Here is a 25,697-nt window from a genome sequence, read left to right on the forward strand (position 1 = left end):
TGTTATGGAAAAAGTAGGAATTGGGTGCATAGCGATAATGATGCTAATGTTACTGTAAGGTGTCATTCAATTATTGCTAAGAACAAGATCTTATTGAAAGAGTGCCATTCAATCTTGTGAAAACTTGATGGGAACATGTTGTATGTCGTTTCTTTCATGTATTAATTTAAGCAACATTAAAGTATTTGTCCACACAGATCTGATGTCTTCATCTGGCATTTCTTCCCTTTTTCACCTGAGCCAAGCATGAAAACAGTTTTGGAACACTGTGAAGTCTTATTGGTTACCTTGCTGAAGAAGTTGACAGCACGGGAGTGGTCCAGTCTGGGGGAAAGCACTATGAGCAAATCATTCAGTAACAAGGGCTTGAACTCCAGATAGAACTGTGTGGCTTTGTAGTACAGCTCCACGTTGGCCACCTGCAGGGAGCAGAGGGATGTTATTAGAAACCATAATTAGCAGCAGTGGTCTTATCGTAAAACAAAACTGAAACTAAAATACTTCATCCAGTACCAGCATGCATTTTCCATCTACGATTTAAACATTATAGCCATTCCAACAAAATAAGTTGTAAATATTTGTAGCTACATACTACAGACACAATATAACTGGCTCCAACTACAATTACTGCAAAACTTAATATAAACCTACAACCTTCTGTACAAATAAAACCAAATGATCAAACACACAATTGGAAAGTCAAAAGTTAAATGAAATAAAAACAAATAAAAAAATTCAAAACTAATATAACCGTGATTAGCATTAACATTGGAGGGGGAAATATATTGCAATATTAGGAATTATGATTATTTTTTATCACCTTTTAGGATAATTTAGGATTTTTAATCAGAGATCATAAAAGCAGAATTTGAAATATTTGCAGGCAGTATGTCAAATATCATCCTTTGTCATAGGGGTTACTACAAGACGTCAACATGAGAATAACAATATAATGATGTTAAATAAACATAATCCTAGTATTGACAACAAATCCAACAGCACCTTGGTGATAATGTCTTTGAACTGGCCCTCCTTCCAGGCGTCTGTGGGGTGGTTCATCATGGTGATGATGGCGTTGTCGAACTCCTCGTACTTGTCGTACAGGAAGACCAGCTCGGCCCACAGGTGCGCCTGCTCCGCTGCTCTCAGGACCTTCGGGATGTTCACTCTGGACCAGAAGAGCTCCAGGTGCTCCCTCATCTTCTGCGGCTTGAACTTGGAGTACAGGATGGCGAGCTCCGTGAACATCCCCATGTGAGCGCGCTCCAGGCCCAGGGCGGCCTCCAGCATGGTGATCAGTTCCTCAAAGTAAGCGCGGTCCTGGGAAAGGACAAATAGAATGATGAGTTAGATGTGTGAATCAAGGCCAAGTAGAAATGAGATGAAAATAAATGCCTTCCATCTTACCTGGTAGTAGTTGATCAGCTCCTCCAGCTCGTCAGCGTGCACCACGATGTGGAGACCGCACATCTGGGCCAGTCGGAACTCCTTTCCGTCCACGCAGGCGAAGCACACTTCCTTCCAGGTGCGGGTGCTGTTGGCCTTGCGGGCGCCGTCCACAGCGGCCTGGTACTCCCCGAGGTGCACCAGAGTCGAAGCCAGACGACCGAAGTTGGAGACGTTGTTGTAGAGAAGTTTAGCGGCATCGTACATTTTCTCATCGTAGCAGCGGTCACCCACCTAGAGAACAGGAAAAACAACAATACAGTTCATAAGTTAACAATGAGAACACTGCACTAAACCCTCATGGTGTAGATTCAAGCACAGTGTAACTCGATAGTTAGCAGGCAGTTGACTACACTTTTGACCCAACAGCGCAGAGAGGAGTGAACTTAAAAAACAATGAATGATAACATTGCACTTTATTATAAAACAACTAATAAAGTAAAATAGCTGAGAAGAGTAATAAGCCTCAATATTAAAACTGAAATGACAATATAGCCTTACATTTCTGACCAGACAGAGGTTTTCAGAGCAGTGCTAACCTGTTGGATGTGGGCGTTGTTGGGTCCGTTGATGAACTCCTCCAGTTCTGCCAGGCGGTTGGTCTTGGCCAAGGCAAAGATGAGCTCCGTCTCCACGTAGGACTCGCGGGCCTTCTTACGAGCCATCTGCAGGAATTTCACCAGGTCCTCCCAGTTTCCTGAAACACATGGACAGAGATACAAAGTTAATGTTGTGTTTCTAAATAATAATGCCTGTGCCAGAATAATGCACTTGAACGCATCAAAGCTTTGTGATTGGCCGGCGTGACTCCATGTGTCGGCCGGGGCGTGGCTGGTGGGCAGTGAGTGGGCACTATTTCGCTGACGTTGTCCGTGTCAACTGGAGTGACAGTCCGCACACACACAAGACCGCAATTATGGCAGAAGCAAAAAAGCCCAAAATATATAATGTTCACTCCGAGTGGGAGGATAATTATTTTTGTATCTATTCCAATTCAAAGTCCATCTGTCTCATCTGCAATGCGAGCATGGCTTTATCGAAGAAGGGTAATTTAGGATGGAATTCCCTCCTAATTCTGTCCTACGCTCCCAAAAGGGGAGGGGCCTGAAAGGACAGCTAAATGCACAGCAGTCCATTTTCACCAGGCCCAACAACAAGAGCAAGGCTGCTAGCATAGCATCTTATCGTGTCAGTCACGTTCTTGCGAAACACATGAAGCCTTTCAAAGATGGCGAAGTTGTGAAAGAAGCTTTCCTGGAGGCTGCTGATGCATAATAAAAATAACAGTAGCATTTCAACAGGTTTTTGATATGATAAAAACTCAAGTTAGATACCGTTATTAATCAGCTGTAAGTTTTAGTTTGTTTGAACTTATTCATGATAATTATTGTACAAAATGGTATAAGAATGCAAACATTAAGATCTGTTCAGTTTAAATTGATTATAGTCTATTATCAATTCAGGTTCAGAAACTAGTGTTGCTTGCATCCTATGTTAAAGGCATTTCTTTTTATACTCTACTAAAATGCTACAAAAAAGGGTTTGATTCTATTAATTTAGTCTTTTTTATTGCACGTTGGCAGCAGATTCCTGAGTAGCTTCAGATCTGAGTTGTCTTATTAGTAAGCCGAATTTATACTTTTGTAGCAACACTATTTTTATATAATGGCAAAGAAAGGGTTCAGAGTCTTTTCTTTTTGTCCTGTCTCATATGTGGCAGCACTGTTCAATGTTTCTTGAAAACATTACCCACTGTAGTATGTGACGTGTGAATAAACTACAACTCTGTATCAACAACACTGGTGTGTAACTTCAGTTAAATACTTGTATGTGTGTCGATTAGAAAGAGGTAAGATAAAGGATCTGCAGTATTTTATGAAGTATTAATCGTACAGGTCAGTTTTATACAAGTAGAAGTGTATTTACCTGGTGGTAGGCTGTCAATAATGGCGACGCCTCTCTATTTGGACTGGTAGATCTCGGCAGACTGGCAACTTTAAAAGTAGCTCTCGGTTGAAAAAAGGTTGGGCACCCCTGGCTTAGATGCTCAATTTATAAATATAGCTTTTTAGATTTATGTTTGTATTTTATATTCATTTGATGTGCAATGCCTTGTTAGCATTCTGCTGTATTAAAACAATTTCCCAATTTAGAATCAATAAGTATATCTTAATATCCCATTCATGAATAATCTAATATGATACATAGGCTCTGTATTTGACATACCCTTAAAACTATGAACTGTGGGGAGTTGAGTCACAGGGGGATGAAGGTGGAGTGTTGCTACTGGTCTGTGGTTAAATATATGAGCCCCTTTTTTGTGCCACTAATATCTCTACTACTGCAATAAAATGTGTTTATTTATTTAAGGATGTGCGGCACTGCATTGTGTATTTTATGCTGATATTGTGCAGTTTCAATAAAGATTTGCTGCATTGGCTGCGACTATCAGCAGATAAACAACTCACTCAACACAACCCATCTGATTTGATTCATATTGATTGCTTTCAATCGAAGTGGCACCGGCAAACAAACAACAGCTGCCGATGTTCAGCGAGTGATCTGCTAACAGCAAGTATGGTAGTCTTCTTTCCCTCAATAAGTTGTTGTTTTTAAAAGCCCTTTGTCATCGGCAGAAAATATCAACATGGAGCTTTTTTCCTCTCTTTTCTGTTTTTAAGTCTCCTTACCGCTCTTATCAGCAGCCTGCACCACCTCCATGTATGCAGAGGGATCGTCGGCTTTGATGTACGAGTCGATGGCCTCTTTAACCAGGTCCTTCTGGAGCTGAGCCTTAGCCAGCTGGCTCCACACGGCAGGCTCATTGCAGCGCTCCGCAAACTCATAGGCCCGGTCCAGGTTGCCAATATGTTCGATCAGCACCTGGGCACAAAAAGGAAAAGAAAGACAGTGAAGACTTGTTCAGGCAATCAGGGATCAGTGTTCCTGTTCAAGATCTGATGACTGACCTGCACAGCGGAGGTGTTAACATCAAACTTCTTGAAGATGGCGAAGGCCTCCTCGAAGAGCTCGTTGCTGATGGCGATGTTAGCGATGTCGGGGGCGTCATAGTTGTCTAGCCTGCTGATGTACTCCATCACTCGGGTACGGTCGGCTTTGATTGCGGTTAGGATCAGCAGGTTCTGCAGATTTCTGTGGGGAAAAGACATGGAACCCTTAGCACCCTTTGCCATCTCAATTTGAAATGATACAGCTTCACACAATCAGTTACAAATAAACACCTGTGTTCACTGAAGACAGAGTTGTCCAGCACAATCTTCTCCAGCAGCTCGATGAGCTCGTTGGGCAGGTCTGCGGTCATGAAGGCCTTGACTGTGACGGACACCTCCTCTGGGTCCTGGGTCTCTGACAGCGCTGTCTGCACCACCTGAAGGGCGGAGGAGCAGAGGCTAAAGTTGCGAAACTTCACAGATGTGCTTCCTTTCAGATCTCAAAACATACTCACAGTAGAGTAAGATTTTTAATAACGGCACAACTACAGGATATAATTAAGATTGTATTGCCAGAGGGAGTACTTTAGCTAATGGGAAAGCAGAAGCTCTAAACTGACTCTATAGGAGAGCTTTGCAGTGAAGATAAAAAGCAGCAGGCTAGGGTCTGGATGAGAAAATGGTTGGGGAGACCGTCCAACACGGGTTGTTCATTCTTCCGCAAGAACTTCAGGGGTCATTGTGTGCTAGCTAACATTAGCTGTAAGGTCTAGAACAGGGGTGGCTAACATACGGCCCGCGGGCCGGATCCGGCCCGGGAGGCATTCCAGCTTGGCCCACGGAGCTGAAGGACTTTGCTAAGTAGGCTATGAGAGGAGGGGAAAAAAACTGCTATTTTGAATCCTTCCACTAGTGGGCGCACTACCGCACCGGTACCAGTGAGAGCGCAGCCAGACTATAAAACAAGTGATGAGTAAGAGTAGTGATTGCAGTCAATAACCTCTGACACTCTCATCCCCAAATGTCTCTGTCAAAAAAGAGAAAAGTGGACATGGAGTGCCGAGTTTTCCAAGAAAAATGGACCGCATCCTATTTTTCTACAGAGGTAAATGGAAAACCTGTATGCTTGGTGTGTTCGCAGCAAGTTGCCGTGCCCAAAGAATATAATATTCGCCGCCATTATGAGACTCACCATGGAGAGCAAGGACAACGGAGAAAAGAAAAGATAAAAGACCTGCTATCAGGTCTAAAGAAACAACAGGCCGTTTTTACCCGGAGCCGAGATATAAGTGACGCAGCCGTGAAAGCCAGCTATCTCATTGCTAACGAAATAGCATCAGCCTCAAAGCCATACTCTGAGGGTGAGTTTGTGAAAACATGCATGCTGAAGGCTGCAGAAATCTTGTGTCCTGAGAAGCGACAGGCTTTTGCCAACATTAGTCTAACGAGGAATACAGTGAAGGATAGGATTGCCGATCTTTCAGCAAATTTGAAAAGCCAGAAAAAAACAAAAGTCAAATCATTCGTAGCATTTTCAGTTGCAATCGATGAGAGCACTGACATTACAGATGTTGCTCAACTGGCCATATTCATTCGTGGTGTTGATGAGACTTTGATGGTCACCGAAGAGTTCCTTGAGTTGGTTCCTATGACAGACACCACTAAAGCAGATGACATTTTTAGCGCTCTCGTTGAAGCACTGGACAGGGTCGGAGTGGACTGGACCCGTGCCGTCAGTCTGGCTACAGACGGCGCACCATCAATGATCGGGAAAAAACCAGGTGTTGCCACGAAATTCAGGGAGAAAGTACAAGCAGCAAATGGAGGAGATCGTTTTTTGGACATTCCACTGTATTTTGCACCAGGAGGAATTGTGTTGCAAGTCGTTAAAAATGGATCACGTCATGAAAGTGGTTGTCCAAACTGTTAATTTCATCCGAGCCAGAGGGCTGAATCACCGTCAGTTCGACAGCCTCCTCAGTGATAAAGACATCACCTGTAGCCTACCATATCACACTGAAGTAAGGTGGTTGAGCCGAGGTGCCGTGCTGAAGCGTTTTTCTGATCTAGGGGAGGAAATTGGACAGTTCATGGAGAAAAAGGGTAAGCCAGTGCATGAATTAAAAAACCCAGAATGGCTGCAGGACCTTGCATTTATGGTGGATATTTCAGAGCACTCGAATAATCTGAACATAACGATGCAAGGTCGCAAAAAAGTTGTCACAGAATATTATGACAGCATACGCGCATTTAAATTGAAGCTGGCTTTGTGGGAGACACAGCTGTCAAGTGGTGACCCTGCTCATTTCCCTCATCTAAGAAATGTGCATATGACCGGAGTTACTGCTGACATGAGTCGGTACAAAGACAAAATTACGGAATTGCTGCGGGAGTTTGAGCGGCGGTTTCAGGTCTTTGGTGAGCTTGAGACAGAGTTTGCAGTTTTTCGCTCGCCATTTGCAGTTAAGGCTGCGGATCTGCCCGTCGACATACAACTTGAGATAATCGACTTACAATGTGATCAGGATTTAAAGGACACATTTGCCTCATCGGACTTGGGCACATTTTATCGGTATCTTTTGCCAGGATACCCCAGATTGACAGCTCTGGCAGCAAAAGTTTTGAGCATGTTTGGGACCACCTACCTTTGTGAACAGGTTTTCTCTGTAATGAACATTACTAAAACAAAGCTGCGCTCAAGACTCACACACAAGTGCCTGAATGAACTAATTAAATTGGCTGCTAGTCAGGATTTTAAGCCTGATATTGATGCCCTTGTGAGGGCTAAAAGATGTCAAGTTTCAGGAGCAAATTAATCAGTGACGTGAAAATAAGAACCTACTGAAATATTTGAACATGTTATATTATTCTGTCATAGAACATTGTGTATTATAATGTCAATCAGCAGCTGCATTAGGCAAACAATAGTTTGATTTGATGTGACACTGTGGCTGCACTGCCCCAACTTCTTTTTAAAATATAGAAATGTTATATCTTCAAGGCAAGGGAGGTAACTCAAACTCCTCACTTAATAGCTCCCACGTTTTTATTTGTATTTTGTGGTGAGTCAGTTCAGGTGGAAACCGTGATCTGTTGTAAAGAACATATGTGTAGCACTTGAAATTGCACTTGTTTGTCTTAATAAATGTCAGTTTGTTCATAACGTTCTGCGTCTCATTACATGTGGACATTTTCCGAATGTACTTGTAGCCTACTTATTTGCAATTAAACTTAAATATTGTCGTTATGTAGGGCCTGTGGGTTATTATGCTATGATTTTACTGGTCCGGCCCACTTTAGATCAAAGTGGGCAGTATGTGGCCCCTTAACTGAAATGAGTTTGCCACCCCTGGTCTAGAAGGTTTAACGTTGCTTAACAACACAAATAGCTACTCCTAGAGGTCTCATTGGACTTTGGAAAGTAATTATCGATATTAAAACTCACACCTGTGTAAAATTGCATTGAGGTGGCCTTAATGACTTCAAAGAATCCAGGAGATTTAAGACTTCATCAGGTATTAAACTCATCAGATTACCAGATAACCTTAGCTGAATATCAGTACCAACTAAGGTGCCACATAGCATGTCCAGAGGGGCGAATCGGCTGAAAACTCCTTTGTGTGAAGCCAGTTTTAAAGAAGCAACAGTTAGTTACAGCACATGATCTCAAAGGACCTGTACCTCACCTGGTCAATGAGTGGTCTTCTGAAGGGGTTGGTCTCCAGCAGCACGCTGGCCCACAGGTCAGGGTCTTTGCGGCGCACCAGGTAGCGAGACAAGCTCTTGAACAGGGAGTTCTCATTGCAGACCTGACATTAAAAGTAAAGGTTAAAAAAAGGAAGGTGAACTGAAATGGAGAGATTAAGATACAAAGGTGAGATGCAAGTACAAATCATCATCCTCACATTGATCAGCTCCTGGTCACACTGTCCTCTCTCGTAGGCCACACAGGCCAGGTGGGGGTCTCTCTTCTCGCAGTACTTTCCCACCACACGGCTGTCGTAGAAGGGGTTTTCCCTCAGGAAGCGTTCAGGGTTGTTGTTGCTGTCGATGTAGATCTTAGCCAGGGCATTGTGGGTGGCGGGCTCCTCGCAGCCTTCGTGGATACGAGACTCCAGCCAGGGCAGCAGCAGCTTCAGTCTGGAAGAGGAAAGGAATGTCAGGAATTTCTCTGAATGCTCACACGACATCTCGGACAGGGACAAAGAACAAGGTACTAGACAGACAAGGTTCTTCATGGGCAGATCTGTAGACTTGAATAGGTCCCAGATTCCCCTTTTAATTACTGTATTACAAAGACAAATTGTCATTGATAGAAAAGTCGTCCAAATGTAGGATACTCAATCATCTGGTGTTTCTGACAGAGGTGAAACAACTGTCTACTACCTTTTCTAAATTGAAATCAAAACTTAAAGATCAAGACAACATTTTATATTCTTTTCTATTAAGAGGCATGTATGTGGAATAGTGCATTACCTGTTCCTCTTTTCCACCTCAGCGACCAGTTCATCGGTAGAGAACTGTCCCCTGACGACCAGGATCAGACTCTTGATGACATCCTCTGAGCAGTCAACATCCAGGAGACCACCGACCACAACAGGCAGACGGCTGGGATTCACCTGAGACACAAAATCAACCACAGATCACATGAAATGATTCCTTGAATGCAGGGTTTTGATGTAGAGAAGTTGCTTCTTGTTGAGTCTTACCTTCTGAACATAGATCTCGATGTACTTCTGCAGGTTGTTGCGGTACAGGTAGAGCACCAGGTCGTGGACAAAGTCAAAGCGGTCACAGACGATGATGAGTGGCAGCTGGTCGGTGAGTTTGGCTTCCTGTTGGTTTCACATAGTGGAAAGAATGAGGACAGATTCAGAAAGGTAACAACTGGCGTAACACAGACATTAAACCCACAACACATCAACCAACAGGGCTGATCTTCTACCACTGCACTCCACATGTCATTTTTTTAATAGAATACAGATTTATTTTTTGACAGGTGTTGTTAATGGCTGTCAGTAAGACATTTATCAGAGTCACTGAAAATGAAATTTGAGATATCATTTTCCGTAAGTGATTCTAATAACCTATGTAATGCAATATCAATGGGGAGGAAAATAAAAGGTGTGTCACAACAAATGGACATAACATTGCAAAATTAGTGTGTTTCACAGACACGAAGTCAAGGAAGAAAAAAATATTCATAATAGAATGAAGTAATCCAAAGTAGTTATCCTAATAGAGATGCACCCATTTCAATTTCATTTTCTAAAATTCAGATTTTTTGGAAAGAATGTATGTATGTATTTCCAATTTTGTTTCCTTCATTATTTTTTTACTTTGTTTTTCTTCACAGGAAATGCAGGGTCTGAAAAGTGGCTAAATCAGGCAAAGAAAGTCGTTGGTAAACCCTGTGTGTGTAGCTGGTCATTGGTGCACCTCTATTTCTTACTGAATCCAGATGTATGGTCAACACTACACAGCACTTACAGCTAATCCTTTGTCCAAATACGGGACTACACACTAAACACACAGACACCTTAGGCGTCTTCAATAATGGATAATAAATAAGACCCTAATTTGTTCACCAATAACTGCAATAACACACAAAACATCCACTGAATGACTAGGACTACATAAAGCTATGTAGTATGGGTGTATGCATGGTGGTGTATGCATGGTGGTGTATGAGCATACACGCCTGCCTGCATACAAATCCTAGTTTCTATCCTGAGGCTGAAGTTCAGGGGAAGGGGTGAAAGCAAAAAAAAGGGGAGGAATCCTACACTGTGTGGTAGGACCGATTTACCTGATACATGTCCTGCCATCCCAAAGACAAAAGAAGAAAAGCACAAAAGATAATTGACTGCTGCGGATCTGCTAGTGACAGTTATAATATTCTGGTCTGGTCAAAATGTTAATATGCAAGATTTCCTTTCAATAGCAGGCATTATGATAGAGACACACTCGGCACTTCAAAAACAGTTATAAATTCTTCTTCTGTGCTTTCAAATGTCAACACGTAAGTGTTTTGACTCAAGACCAATATGGTATAAAAGTTGGAAAAACTGTTATTGTTCAGTCTGGATTAATTTTTTTTTTTTAAATGCAGATCAGGTTCCGAAAGATACAATGTACAAGGGAGAGAGCGTGAAAAAAGTACATGTTAAATGTGGGCTTTACCTTAAGGAAGTTCTTGACGCGCTCCGGGTCGTAGCAGTTGCTCTCTCTGCAGATCCTCTCCACCTCTTTGATCTGGCCGGTCTTGCAGGCGGCCTGGATGTATTTGAAGTGAACTTCAGCGTCCTGACTGAAGTTAACAATAGAGCCCAGGAAGTAGAACAGACCTGGTAGAGACACAGTCACATATCTTTAGATACAGCTCCTATAGCTTCACTGATCCAAATGACAGGACTTTGGACTGAGTGATGCATCCTGGAATATATAACAGACGCACAATGACTACAGTTTTGCTTTTCCTCAAATCTGTTAAAAAATGTACAGAATAATGAAGAGATAACAAGTTTGTGTCTTTTCTTGCAGAGATATTTACCGTTTCAGATAGTTTGAACCCAGTAGAAGGGGGATAAAATGATGCCCCCTATATTTGGGGCATGTGGCCAGGTATTACACATTACACCTTTAACCCTTATGTTCATTGATCCAGTAATAGTTGAGGTGAACTCCACCACCCCGGCTAGTTTGTATCTATTGATTGTTCTGCCTCTGCTCTGGCCTACTTGTCTAATGATGTTTGGGGACATATATCCAGGTACATAGGCAGGAGGGAATGGCTGCACAAATACAACAGGAAAAACAAGTCCAGTGGCACTCTGATGTCTCCCCTGGATACAAGGATATTGAGGTCAATACCCCTGTTGTAGAAAACATATTTTAGGGATTGTATTGGCTTCTTTTCTATGCTTTGCGTCTTAATTTTTTTGGATCTTACCTTCAAAGCTCTTGAAGGATTCAAAGAGCTCAGTGAGGGACTGTGTGGTGAGCTGTTCGTGGTACTTGGAAGCCACCTGGACACAGATCTGCAGGTTCTGGCGGATGTTGGCGGACAGCATGGCCCTGAGGCACTCCAGAGAGTCCTCCACAGACAGGGAGCCAAAGTAGTTCACCAGCCACTGGAGGTAGAGGAGTATTACTTGAACGTGTAGGTTGTACAACAATACCTACATTACCATGGATTGGAGGAAACACTTCACAATAAGCAATGAAAATTTCAGTGGTTAAAGCCTACCTCTGGGTTGAGCAGGTGTGTGTGCACCACGGCACGCTTGATGTCGTACAGGTCGGTGTAGTGCTCCAGCGCTCTTTGAAGGAGTCCAGCCTTCTCACACAGCTGGGCGATGTGTGGACGATCATAGTTGGTGAACATCTGGTTGCCCAGGATAGCATCAGCAACCTGCGGACATGACATGAAGCGGGGAAGAGATTTGAAAAAGAATTGCAACCCAGCTCTATAGTTTCCTTGGGTAATGTATGTATAAATGTGTGCACCTGTGGAGCATGCATGAGGTTCATCTCCAGCAGGCGAGTCTGCAGCGGTCCTTCTGAGGGTCTGTTGTTCTTCAGAGCGTCCAGGAGGAACGAGGTGCACTGCTGGATCAGGTTGTACTCCATGAAGACATCCACAATCTGAACACACATGGAAACACACAGGAGAGCACTCAAGAGAGGAAGAGAGGCCATGCTTGGCTAGCTGCTAAAACAGAAGGACACTTAGAAAACACCTTCTTAAAGCTAATTGAAGGCTAGTTAAAAGTTGCTTAGAAGGAAAGGAGAAAGTTTAATAATACAACACATTACCTATTGCAAAGATCGAAGTATCCAATTAGTTGGGTTTAATTCTTGTGAAATGCTAGTATAGCACTTAAGGAAACACAGAGAGCTGTGTCAGCAGTTGACATTGGCACTGCAGTGTATGCAGTGGCAGGAGGGGAAGAAAGAGGTGCATTTTCTCTATACGATAGCTAAAGTTCCAAGATGTTGACATGGAGTGTGACGCAGTCAAACACTTTGTCCAGTCTCGAGAAAGTTGTGGCTATATTTGTTAACAGCAAAACTTGGGAAGTAGGAAGGTCACAATGTTTATCTTGATTTGCAGCAAGGCACACATCTATGTAATGCTGTAACAGAACTATTCCCCTCTTTAATAATATGATAAAAAAGCAAAGATTAAAAACCCATGTATTCCTGATGGATCACTGAATATTCGTGTTTCCCTCCTCTGACCTGTGTGATGTCGGCCAGCGGCTCCTCATCCTGAACTAGCATCTGGGCAAACTGCAGGCCTTGTTCTGGGTTGATCCGCATCACATTCCTGAGCAGAAAGATCCAGTCTGGAGTGTAGCCCACCTGGGACACAAAAAAGAAACCTCTAAATTACAATGCAAGTTTCAATGCTACGGTTAAATTAATACATTTATTTAACAAAGACGAAGGCATAACGTGTATTATACTTCATTTAGAAATATGTGTTCATTAAATCATGAAACCATTTGCAATATAGTTTATGGAAGGCTGTTTTAAACTATTTGTTGTACATGGTATGCCTCTCCTTTAATGGCCATGCATTTCATCATTTAAGAATTATTAAATATTTTAGAGCTCAAATATAATGTTAGCCAGTGAGACGTACCTTCTTGGCGTACAGGACGATCTTGGGGAACTGACCAGTCTCTGCGAAGCACTGGATGACTTTGTTGGGGACGTTGGCCCTCAGGTAGACACTGAGAGCCAACGTGGGATCCACTGCCTTCACCAGGTCACCCAGCTCCTCCGAGCATTCCAACTGAAAGGCAGGAAAACTAACATCAAAAATGCGACTAATTCAGGACCATTTTAAACAAGCATAGTGATATTCTTTTTTGTCTTTGTACTTGCATATTATAAATGTAAAGATAGAAAATGTATGACAGATAAAACACATACAAAAGTACTGACAATTCAAATAGATCTCAGATTGTTCTTGTTTACCATTAAGGCAGCTTTGAACCACCCAAATCTACAGTTTCTAAGTGCAACTCTACACATTCCTTGCATAACAGATGTTCCCACATGATCTATTATAAAAGGAAAGTCATGTAAACAAACAGGAGGATCAGGAAGAGCCGCTTCCTGTGAGTGGAGGCTGAGATGGAGATCTACAGTACCTTGTCTTCCTTCAGCCACTTCTCCAGGAGCTGCTTGCGCCCCTGCTGGAGGACCGGCCTGCAGAGCTCCAGGGACTCAAACTTGTTGAGCTGGCCCTGGTCCAACAGGATGCCGAAGTACTGCAGCAGGGGGGAGGTCTGCCCCGGCTGGGTGGGAACGCCCTGAAAGCGACGTATGGTGTCTGGGGTCCGCAGGATACCCTGAGAGGGGAAAGGTCAACTGACTGTGAGAAGAGATCTGACGTGTGATAGAAGGCAAAACAAGTGGAAGATAGAACGCAATCCATTACTATAGCGCTGAAATAAATACAACCATCTGCATCGTATGGGGAGACTCTATAGGTTGACAATTGTAACAATAGATATTAACATTAAACTTACCCAGAATATTAATTATATTAACAGCTTTATTTTTTGTGTTCAACGTTTTACGGATATATATTATGCTAATTTGGATACATTTCAGATCAATCCGTCTGAGAAAAGGACCTGTAAGGATATGTGTTGCAAAATTCCATAAAGTTTTCAAGACACTACAGGTAAGTAGGGTAAACAAAGTAACTGGTGGATACCACCATTCAAATGTAAAAGTAAGTCAAATAAACACCTAAATGTGATTTTTGAATGTTTTCTTTCCACAAGTCTGAAAGACGAAATGTTATGGAAGCACAAATAATGTCTCTCAAAATCGACTGTCTCAGCTAAAATGGACTTTTGTTTAGACTGTCAACAGATGTTGATTGGCCCCATGCCCACAGTATGCATACCTTTGGTGCGTTTGCAGCGACCTTGGCAGCCTCAGAGTAGGTACCGGCAGCAAACAGGTTGTTGAACTTGCGCGCAAAGAGCTCTTCTCCACCAGCGAGGTTGTTGCGGACAGCCAAGCGGAGAGCCAGATCTGGATTCTGGAGCACGTTAGTGATGTAGGGGATGATGTTTTCCTCTTCCACACACACTGAGAGCACCTGTGATGCCGGGAGAATAGAGAATGCTCAAGTAGAGTACACAAGAGACAAGAAATACACCATAATCATACCTGGTTTCATCTTTTGTAAAAGACTTTCGGTTTACATAAATATGATGGTTTTCTGTTTTCAAAAGTCTGTCTATAGTAGTTAGTCGAAGCAAAAGTCAAAGTACAGATTCGTAGCAACAAACTCCTTATCAATTCTCCGAATGAAAGCTAGGCTGATACAGACAGATGGCTTTTTATTTGAGCTCATATTTGAATAATCTAGAAAACACTGATACATTTGCACAATTCTTATTCAGTACCTGTGCCAGTAATTATCAGAGTGGGCAATCTCAGCTGAATATAACTGTGGGCAATAGCACTAATCTCCGTTTAAACACTCTGGCCTTGGGTTGTGGCTGCTGAATGCAAATGTGTTATTAGTGGGTCAGTGCAACGCACGGCTTTTGTGAGCCGTTTGGCAACAGAAACAGAAAGGAGAACGAGTGGGACGAAAAGAGCTGGGTGGAAGGAAGGCGGGGGCCTCTACAAACAAGCACAGCAGGTCAGTGCCCCTGCCTTTAACACGGGTGACTACACCTCATTCTTCCTGCTACTAAAGCAGAGTCACTTAAAGTGGGTGGCCTAATTGGAAGGTGTTGAACTTAAAAATGGGCAGAAAGACGGAGTAAAACAATCCTGTAGTGGAGATTCTGTGTTCTCATCAGTCAGGGAGGATACAGCTACTGTTCTCAACAAGAGAGCACCAAGAGTCGGAGGACATACGAGCTGTCGTATCGAGTGATGCACTGGCCCAGACACAAACACGCACAAACACACAGACTAGTGGAACTGCAGGGCAGACCTCGCACGTCTCTGCCATGCTGCAGACGTGGAAGATAAGGTGGAGGTTGTGATTGGATGACTAGCACTAAGAGGATTGAGAGCACCAGGCTGTGCCTCCCACTGCACATCATGTGCTGCTGATGGGTAGTGGGCCCTTTTTCTCTCCTGCTTATTCCATTTAATTTCCCCTTTCTGTCCCGGTGGGGTGTGTGAGTAACAGTTTTGCCCTGTATTTATTTAGCTCCCATAAATATATATTAGTTGACAAGTACAAGGACAGCTTGGAAGCAATCATTCTGTAGAGTTGGAAATATTGTAATCAGACCCTTGCGTATAACAAATAAAAACAGGAGAAAAGTGGGTGGTTGTGTTATGAACTATGCAACCACCGAAAATAAAAAACAACCGAGTATGTTTAGGACATGGGATTTATTGATTCACTTTTGGAACTAGTATTCAATTGGGTATCGAGAATAGTGGAGTCTGTAATGTTTTAGTCTAATCTGTGTTATGTTTTGTAGGGGGTTTACTTTGAGTTATGTTGCTTATGAACTTTCACTACACAGTCATCTATAACTTGCTATAACTTGACTTAAATTTAAATGTCAGCCTTTATATCATGCTGGACCTTTTCAGTAGTAGGAACCACACAGCCGGCAACATATTAAGACAGCATTAGATAAAAATCACTTTATTTTCTTATGCCACTTGTGGCCATAGACTGCAGCAAGAATAAAGAAATGTATGGGGAAATCATTGTAGTAACGTTTACTTAGAATCGAGTTATAATTATTGCTTATAGCCAACCCACTCAGGACCGTTGCCTATTTTCTCTCCGATCACAGCCTCAATGCGTTTGTGTGCATGTGATGTACACACACACACACACGCACTTCGCTGAGCCGCCATACAGCGAGTTTGTCACTGCTTCAGATCAGCTTTCCTCCCTTCACTCAATTATTCATGTGGTGTGTGGCCTGGCTGGGACATTATTCATTAGCTGGCTGGATCCTATTCTCCTCTCTGGTTCAACTCAAACAAAAGCAATGAGACACAACCCTCTCCCCTCTCTGTGTGAAACCCTAGACCTTGGATTATTTATAATGCCTTCTGGCAAAGTCTGAGCTTGCCTGATGACAACAGACAAACAAGGAGTTGTCGTTAGTACCCCATGACAAAACTGATCGTTTACATTCATTGCCGTGTCAGATTTTCTGTGAATGTGATGACTGATGACAGTTCAATAATAAAGTGGTTCTGTAGTGGGGCTGTGTTAAGAGATTCATTTTTATCAGCACATTTCTACTTTGACATTAACAAAACTTTACCATAGATTTAATTTACACTTAGAAAAGCGCACAGGGTCTTTCTTACCTGTCCCTTCCTGTTGACCCCGATGATTCCTGCGGTGGCCTCATGTGGAGCAGTCACAAAGATGGTCTCCCCGCTGATGCGGTTCATGTAGATGCAGGTACCCGTCTCCAAGTCATACAAGTGAATGTAGCCATATTTGGTAATGAGGAAAACCACATCTTGCTTGGAGCTTATCTGTTTAAAAAAGAAATAGTGTCTTTAAATCATGTTATGTTAGAAAAACAACACACTCTACTCGTCTATTATGCTTTGTCAGCCTACTGATATACCCTTATCTGGCCATAGGCTGTCACTTTTCATTTGAAACTTGTACATGAGAAATAACAATTCTTTGTAATCTAATGCCCTGTTGGACATAATGTACAGTGCATAAACACAGAGGAATAAACTGAAGTACCTAAAGAAATTGCAGTGTGGTCCAACAGAGTGCATTCTTAAAAATCACTAACAGTTTGACCTTTTGACTGCCCTATTGACCCACCACTTGTTTGTAGCCTTTATGTAACCAGGTGAAAGCCCCATGAGATCAAAAGATCTCTTTTTCAAGGGTGACCTGCAGGACATTAGTTACACATGTAACATAAAAACAACAGAACAAAAATAAGGATGACATACAACATAATGTACAGGGTACAGTTTACAAACTCTATTTACAGTGACAGGTACCATGAGTATCAAACAGCATGTCACCCAGCCGAGTTTTAAATGATGCAGGGGAACCAAAGTGCTCATTTTTAAACAGGTTTTCAGACTGTTCCCATTTAGTGGAGCTGCACAACTAAAAGCTTTCTTCCCTAAGACAGTCCTAGCACTTGGCACATTTAATAAAACCACATCATGAGATCTCAGGCAATACGTACTTTCAATTCGTCGAGAGATCAGAGAGCAGATATAAAAAGGTAGTTTACCCAACATGGCTTTATAAATGAACATGTACCAGTGACTGAGCCTCCGTACAGTTAGTGAAGGCAGACCTGCCTTGGCATACAGGGTACAGTGATGAGTAAGTACTTTACAGTTAGTAACAAATCTCAGAGCAGTGTGATAGGCGGCATCTAACTTTTCCAGGCAATGGGCAGGTGCATTCATATAGACCAGATCCCCATAAAAAGGTAAAAAGGTCACAGTGACTAGCCTTTTCCTACCACTGCACAAATGAATGAAAAATGGAGGCCGACATTAGCGAGCATAGCCTTTCCGATCATATAATCAAGACGCAGAAGGAGCTAAGAAGCAGAGTGTGGAACTAGCTTGTGTTCTTCATTGCAGATAGCAAAAATACCAATAACCTCATGGGTTTGACAACTGCCTTTGCATTTAGGGGTGTTGCAATATACCCGTTTACGTTTATTTCGGTTCTCACTTAGTGTCCCTCCCGTAATGCCCTACACACAAATTCAATTTCTAAAATAATAGATAACTTTTTTGCCAAGACAATTGAGTAAGAATGTGATATTGTAACAGCCCTAGTATGCTGTATAGGTTGTGTTCAAATGAGTTCAAGCTAATTACCTGCATGGCCACAGGGAAGTCGTTCTGGGCTTCTGGAGGGAAGAACACATCCACTGCTTTCTTTGGAAATGGCTGGTTGCCAGTTGGTGGGGTCCCCACTTCAATGATGTGCAACTGAGTTGAAAAGAAAAGAACGTCCATGAGAAACAAATGCAGGTTTTGCATTGAGAATGCCAATGAAATTACAAATATGTTTCTCTTAATATGTCATTAACACCAGTCACCTTTCCTCCAGCCTGGCCTCGGACAGCGAAGCAGAACAAGGTTGACTCCTCTGTGTTCCCCTCCATCTTGAACTGGGCAAAGCTGGCAGCATGGCCTTCGATGGGCTGGGAAACCTTTCTGTCAACGGAGTAGAGCTGCATGGCTCCAACAACCCGATTTTGCTAAAAAAAACAGATCAAAACATATTAATATAAAACATGTATAAATCAGACTAGTGCACCAAATGAAAGCTACTTAGTATCTATGGTTACTTATCAATGCACATAGGTTATCACCTGTATTTTCCCCGTGACGAAGGCAGGCTTGAGCTCTAACTTACAAAACTTAATTTACCTGGGCTGAGATGCCGATGAGCAGGAGCCATTTCTGCTTGGCGTCCGTGCGGTAGTTGATGATCTGACAGCCTGCCAGGCTGGAGTGGCGGTCGAAGACTTTCACAGGCTGTGAGTCGCCCTCCATGCTCCAGTGGTAGACGGCATTATCAGTCACAAGTGCGACTGTGTTAAGGGAGATCCACTTCCAGAAGGTAACATCGTCCGTCATGGTGTGCGCCTTCATCTTGCTCTTCATCTCGATGTTGAAGATCTGAAGGGTTTTGGAGGCTAGAAGTGGGAGAAAGGGGGCAGGAACCAAGCCCCGGAATAATTTTATAGTCTCGGACCAGTGTGTCCAAACAACAAGAACATTTACAGGAAACACCAAATGTAACTAGAGAGAGAGAGATTCAGATTTAAGATATTGGTAGTCAAGCAACAACGCCATGACTGATAGAAAGGGGATGCCATACATGCTGTAGTCGGAAATTGTGTTTTATCTGAAGTGTAGTGAGACAACTGTGCACATTATAAATTGTAAGGACAAAATAACAGAACTACACAGCAGTCTAATGCCTCTAGAATTGTATATAAATAAATAAATAAAATAAGCGTTGTGAGGGAAGTTGTTTTCAATTCTCATTAACTTAAACGATCTACTGAAAAAAAAAACTGAGACAAAATATGTACAGGTGCTCCCAGCTGTCGGAGATTGTGAATGAATACATGCTTACCTCTTTTCTTAGCATAATAGTCATTATAAATTAAGAACATAAAGAAAAATAACAGAGTATTTAACAAAACTGACCACAGTTCTTTTAAGAGGTAAATGTACTCAGTGTATGTCATGTATTGTTATATCCGACTACGTGGCCCTCCCCATCAAATGAAGAGCCTTAATTGAGAGGAACAAAGCAGAAAGAGGGTCGAAGCGAAAACAACTAACAATTCACAAAGAAGGCAAACACATCTGCGTCTGAGTCGAATATATAAGGGTGGAATACGACAAAAGTACGACAAATACAGGCACAACTACAGGAGAAGGTGAATTTAAGTAAGAGACTTTTGGACAAGAGTTGCAGGAAAGGTTTCCAATAGTGGTTATGGTTGATTTTCTACAATTAGAGTTATGATCAGAGATTGTCCTGATAACAGATCATGTTAACTGAAAAAAGGTTCACTCACCTGAATTTTGTGTTTATTAGTTAGGGTTAACTTAGTGGGCTAAAGCTTTATTACGAAGCAGTGTGACTTCCTTGTTTGCTCATTATTCACTACTCATTACCAAAGTGAGAAAAGGCAAAAGAATCAATGCACAGCACAACGGCCAAGATCATTGTGCACCACTAAGCCATGGGATCAGAGTACAAAAGGCGGTGTGGCGAATGGATCACTTGCAGCAGCCACATTTCAAAGAGCAAGCAGAGGGATTTTTTATTGAATTATGATCAGTTGTTGGAAGTGTGTGCATTGTGTTCCTTCGGGAATGGTTACATGAAAAGGTTAGGGCTCGGTACGGTGTCACATGACGCGGTCGGCTGATAAGCATCATTATGGTAGACTGAGCAGGGAAGACAGTGGGGGTAGAAAGGGGGAGGAAGAGTCTACACTGTTGTTGACCCTACGCTGCATAATGAGTGAGGAAAGACAGGTAGACAAAATGAATCTGCAGCTCTCCGTATACTGTTAAGCTACTTCAATCATTTTAAACTAACGTTTAAATTGAAGAGGACCAGTTTAAAATAACGTACACTGTCACATCTGGAAAGTTATGTTTATTACCTCCTCATCATCATTGTTAGGAGTCCTTCACAATTATACAAGTAAAATGAGCTGGGGTCAATTATCTGGTCATGTTATGCCCTAATGGTCCTTTGAAATGATCACAATAATGTCACTTTACCAAAGGGCCCCTAGATATTCAATATGTATATATATAAAAGGCTGAGAGCTGAACACAGATGGCCACACAAGGCTGTTGGATCAGAAAGTGCTCCTTAACTCTTCTTGTCACACCCTGACAAGAAAGCCTCACAGGTTATTATCCAAAATCTCTTCTTGACCCAGTTCACTCCTCATCTGGGACTACTTATACTACTGATAGAAGACATCCCATCAGGAACTCGTCAAATCAAATAAACTATCTGATTCCATTAGATTTCATGCAAAGGTTAAAAGTCTACACTCTTTGATAGTTGGAGCATACTAATCTTCAGTCCTTGGTATAGAGAGAACCACAAGTTGGTCAAAAGTTGCTAAAGGAATTAACAAATATTAAACACAGCTGGGAAACAAGTGAACAGGTTTGGGTAATTACCACTTCACACAGATGGAAGAAGACATGGATTTCAAATGAAAATTGAAAAGAAATGTGGATATAAAATGTAATCATGTTACCCATAGTATAACCACGTGTAAAACAGGTTCTAAATCACTTATACATGTAATAGAAATGATGGAATGCCGGCAAGCTATAATGTTGTGAAAGCCAAATCCTGTTTACGAAGAAATATTTCTATTGGCCTAGATGTGGGACAAGGTCCAAACAAATACACAACAGTGGGTTCAGATGCATGTCAAATGTGAAAAGCTAGGCCATTTACATACAAGCTTTAAGAGCTTTATATTAGAACCTGAGTGTCCAATGGAACACAATGGTGAATAAAGTAATGTCAGATGTAATCAATATAATCTGCATGCCTTATTTGTGAAATAAAGAAGGTAATGCTGGATAGAATGCTTTTATAAATACCGTCTTAACTTAAAACAGGATTTGACTTTCACAATGTAGTAGTTAAATTTCAACTCACCGTCTGCAAATACATAAGAAAGCAGTAAAGGAAAAAAAAAGAACATAGAAAAGACAGAAACAAAAAAAATGTCAAAGCAATTATGGATGCTGGACAAAAAGAATAAAAATATGCTACTTTGAATTTTTACTTTGAAAAAAACATACATGTCTGCCAATAAAAACTTCTTTACAATGTAAAACTAAAGTAGCTAAATGTGTATGGACATAAATAGATGAAATGATTTATAAATACTCTTAATTAATAAACGTATAATGTCACTATATCAAGCAAACATGTCATAACTGAAAGCTGCGTTTATTAGTTAAAATAAAACACTGAAATAATACTATGTTGTTTTCACTGATTAAGAGAAATGTGACTTCTGCAATGCCAATAGACTGTCTTACCTTTAAGTGCAATGACTTTGCTGGCTGGATTCATAATGGCGCTGTCGGCGGAGATGGGCCTGCGGATGGGGGTGTTGGGGTCTGCCATGTCGATGATCACCACCTGAGACTGCTCGCCCACTTTCTCCCGGATACAGATGAACTTATCCGACTCCATGGTCAGGGTGCTGAAGCCTATGTTGGCCGGATTGATCCCTAAATTTTGGAGCTAAGACAAAAAAGGGGAAAAGGTTAGGTTGAACAGAATAAGCCACAAAAGGTAACTTGCAAAGAATACCGTCAAAATATTTATATTATATTCTTCTTGCCAAGACAAGGAATGACATGAGTATGCATTATATTTTTATTTAAATGCAATATTTGCCAAGATATGTCTGGGAATGAGGTGAAAAAAAAGACGTACTGGTGAGATGATAGTACTTTCCGAGTAACTTAGTAAACAATTTGTACACAGAAATTATAATTTTCAAGAGTGGAAACATTAAAATGCCTGGGGCTGACCCAACAACAACACCCAACAACAACAACAACAACAGTGTCAAATAAGAACACTTGAGTCTGTGGTCAGCTGCTTCGCACTAACACAGCCAGCGGATGAGGTCATGAAGTTTAGCAGCACTGAGCAGCAGCCCTTTGGACACATGGAGCTGCTCACAGTGGTTACAGAGCTGGGCCTGGGTGGAGGGGCTAATCCAACGCCAAGTTCTCAAAGCGTGGGCGAGACACCGTAGTCTGGATACCAGCAGCTGAACAACTTTCTGCATTAGGCAAAAAGGACTATCATTGCATATAGACCATTTTAAACAGCTAATCGCCATCACAATCACCTAAATTGAACCATCCAACAAATGTACACCACAGCTGGGCAGTGTGACCTCAGTTTCCCTGACTTCCCTGGTGTCCCAGCAGAACAAACAATGTAATGCAGGACATAAAGAGATTTAACCTGCATGAAAGCAAAAGCCTGAAGCTATGGGTAAAATGCTTAGCAGCACGTAACACCAGCGAGCTCTGCGGCCCCGTTTACCGCCAAGGCTGGAAACAGGGCATCCTGCCTCACACAAACCCTGACACAGCACTGCCTAGCAAGGCAGTGCCAAAACAGCTCTGGGCAGGAATGTCAGCACTTTAGTAGCAGCACAAACCATGTATCAATGGTTCCAATTTTAAAAGAAACCACAGCAAACCAGATTTAACAATAACAATGAACATGGTATGAAAAATATGAATAGTTAGTTACACAATCAGAGGTTCAGTGTGTCAATACCTTCAATTTGAAAGTTGGAAAGGCAGCTGTAAAGTTAACCCAGGACAGAGGAAATGAAACTACTAAAATCATGTCTAATAGACCATGTTCGCTGTTGCAACTTCCTGTATTTTTGCAACCTATCTGAAATATTACACAGTTGTACAAATGATGCACAACTACTAAAGCTATCTGGATTCCCAAAATCCTATGGAGAAATTGTATTGGTTTTTGTCGAAGGAACCGGAAGTGGTTTTAGGACGCGTCACTGTGGCACTATTGAGACATCCTATTAGAAGGAAATGCTAAATTGACACTCTTATGTGCGGTGTTCTGTATTTGAATGGCACACTTTCATAAGCAGATTCCCAATTTCTCCCCACCTTATTTAAAATGTTAGTTTTATGAACACATACTGGATGAAAAAGCAGCAGCTTGCCAGACACAGCCTCAATTTACCCAGGTTTAGAGAGGGCCGTTCAATTTCAAGGCTGGGTTGGGACAAAAACTGGCAACACGGTCAACCATTTGCCATAGTCATGCAAGAGCCCTAATCAGCAAACAGAAACCACAGTTCCAGGAATTGCACAACGAAAATTGGAACACCTTTTATCAATGACAGGACACACCCTCCCCTCAGCCAGCCCCACCCACATTCTTTCAGAAGTGTGTAATCTGGTTCCATCTCAATGACACTGACCTAACAGAACAAGTGTTACTACTAGCTATGAGGAAAGAACTGACTGAAAAGCAAACTGTCTGTGGAAAGCTTTCACCACAGTCCTTCATGTTTATTACTTAGGAGGGAAACATCATACAATAACATCATTGTAGCTTCAGTGCCTCTTATCTGTGCCATTGTACACTACAGAAGCCTTGTTTACTAACCCAACATTTATTCAAGCCCCAGACAAAGGTAAAAGCGCTCGAGAGAGAATTTAGTTTGAAATGGACATGGAATACATCTTATTTTACTTCTAAAAAGCTAGCTGGTAACAGTTTCAGTTTTCTTTATCACTATCACTTTAAGAACTGCCTTGAAAGTGACTTACAAACATGTAGTAAAATCAAGAGCAGTCTATTTGTAACAATTCAGAAGATCCCACGAAGAAGCTATGATATTTTGTGAATAACCATTTGACTTTAAATCGTCTCTCTAATCTCTGTAAACCAGACTGGGGTATGTCTACGTATTACGCAAAAGAGGGTTATCCAGTTAAATTACACAACCGCTTTCTAGAAAAATGTACGTGATCTCTCTCCCTCACCCTACCATCTATTCTGGGAGCAGCAGGAAGCACTTTCATTCACAATGAAAAAACATTCACTAAACAGGAAGAAGGGTAGGGCCCTAATCACAATGAATATGTAACTGTAAGAAAAACTAAATGGACAGATGTTGCACTGATGGGAGAGTGACCATCACACTACAGTTTGATCTGTGACATTGGTTCCCAATGAAAACCTTCAAGTCAAACCCTGCTGTGGGCTAACACTGCTGTGACATCAATAAGCAGGAATTTGGGTGAAAGCAGGTCAAACCAGTGGAGCTAAAAACAATGTGGAAAATCATTTAGTCATCTAGTCTAGCCTGCCCTGGCCTTGGGGCTGCTGCTTTTAGTTCAGCCATCAGCACAAGTTTCTTGGACAGATGCCAGTCCAAAAGTTTTAAATCCATCAACAGTGAATTAACAAAAGTGTAGCAAAAGAAGAGCAGAGGGGAGACCGGACAGCAATCTGAGGGAAAACACTAGCACAGCCCAAACTTTTTCCCTTGGAGGGCAACAAAACAAACTTAATGGAGGCCCTAAAGCCATAAGCAAGCACCTATTGTACTGTATTGATAGGAAGTAAAATGGTACAGGTATAATTGATGGCACAGGTTGAGAAAGAATCGGAGCTAATGTTGCAGAGATTAGGTCAGCTAGCCGGTGCATTGGCAGCAACAAATGGCCAGCAAGAGACATACTGATTCAAGATTACAGTATGAATTACTATCATTAAGGCCTTGAAAAACCCTTAGCTCAGCTTCTCTGTTCCTCTCTAGTCTAATCACTTTCATAACTGACATAGCCTGACAAGGCTTTCCCTAAATAAGTGTCTTTGCAAAGCAAGAGGAAGGAAAGTTGCCATTCAAATAAGTAAATAACTTAACAGCCTTGTTTAAAGCTCCTGGATATGGCTACAAAATCCAACAAAATTGCAAAAAGAAAATATACACTAATTTAAACTTAAAGAGCAACTTGCAGGTTTTTTTTAACTACATTTATGCTTTACCTTACCTGAAAATTACAATTAAAAAAGTTAATGCAGGATTTGATATGTTTTACGAGACATAAGGGCAGGAATTCAGAGGGAAAGGAGCCGTTTTGTCAAACGCGTCATATTACGTCACATGGGGGAGCAACTTTCTTGGATTCCTTGTCTGCCCAATCCGCGGTAGTAGTTGGTTTGAGCGGTTGTGATTT

The 25,697-nt window shown here is 41.8% G+C and overlaps 1 protein-coding gene across 1 annotated transcript in view; it reads right to left on the reverse strand.

The window, feature by feature from the left end:
* cltca (clathrin, heavy chain a (Hc)) overlaps nt 1–25,697 on the reverse strand; it is a 31,430-nt gene that overhangs the window by 5,032 nt on the left and 701 nt on the right. Inside the window, exons 2-25 of the mRNA XM_071205540.1 lie at nt 21,984–22,191; nt 18,804–19,072; nt 18,470–18,631; nt 18,246–18,359; nt 16,734–16,907; nt 14,329–14,526; nt 13,562–13,762; nt 13,048–13,200; nt 12,642–12,764; nt 11,907–12,044; nt 11,647–11,811; nt 11,350–11,530; nt 10,581–10,744; nt 9,107–9,232; nt 8,874–9,016; nt 8,303–8,537; nt 8,084–8,206; nt 4,689–4,834; nt 4,416–4,599; nt 4,137–4,329; nt 1,986–2,143; nt 1,408–1,680; nt 1,003–1,320; nt 288–419 (exon numbers count right to left, since the gene is read on the reverse strand). Of these exons, the coding sequence (XP_071061641.1) occupies nt 288–419; nt 1,003–1,320; nt 1,408–1,680; nt 1,986–2,143; nt 4,137–4,329; nt 4,416–4,599; nt 4,689–4,834; nt 8,084–8,206; nt 8,303–8,537; nt 8,874–9,016; nt 9,107–9,232; nt 10,581–10,744; nt 11,350–11,530; nt 11,647–11,811; nt 11,907–12,044; nt 12,642–12,764; nt 13,048–13,200; nt 13,562–13,762; nt 14,329–14,526; nt 16,734–16,907; nt 18,246–18,359; nt 18,470–18,631; nt 18,804–19,072; nt 21,984–22,191 (4,281 nt within the window). The remainder of the gene's footprint in view (nt 1–287; nt 420–1,002; nt 1,321–1,407; nt 1,681–1,985; nt 2,144–4,136; nt 4,330–4,415; nt 4,600–4,688; nt 4,835–8,083; nt 8,207–8,302; nt 8,538–8,873; nt 9,017–9,106; nt 9,233–10,580; nt 10,745–11,349; nt 11,531–11,646; nt 11,812–11,906; nt 12,045–12,641; nt 12,765–13,047; nt 13,201–13,561; nt 13,763–14,328; nt 14,527–16,733; nt 16,908–18,245; nt 18,360–18,469; nt 18,632–18,803; nt 19,073–21,983; nt 22,192–25,697) is intronic.

The sequence above is a fragment of the Pseudochaenichthys georgianus genome, chromosome 14 (genome assembly GCF_902827115.2).
Source record: "Pseudochaenichthys georgianus chromosome 14, fPseGeo1.2, whole genome shotgun sequence".
In the NCBI taxonomy this organism is placed as follows: domain Eukaryota; kingdom Metazoa; phylum Chordata; class Actinopteri; order Perciformes; family Channichthyidae; genus Pseudochaenichthys; species Pseudochaenichthys georgianus.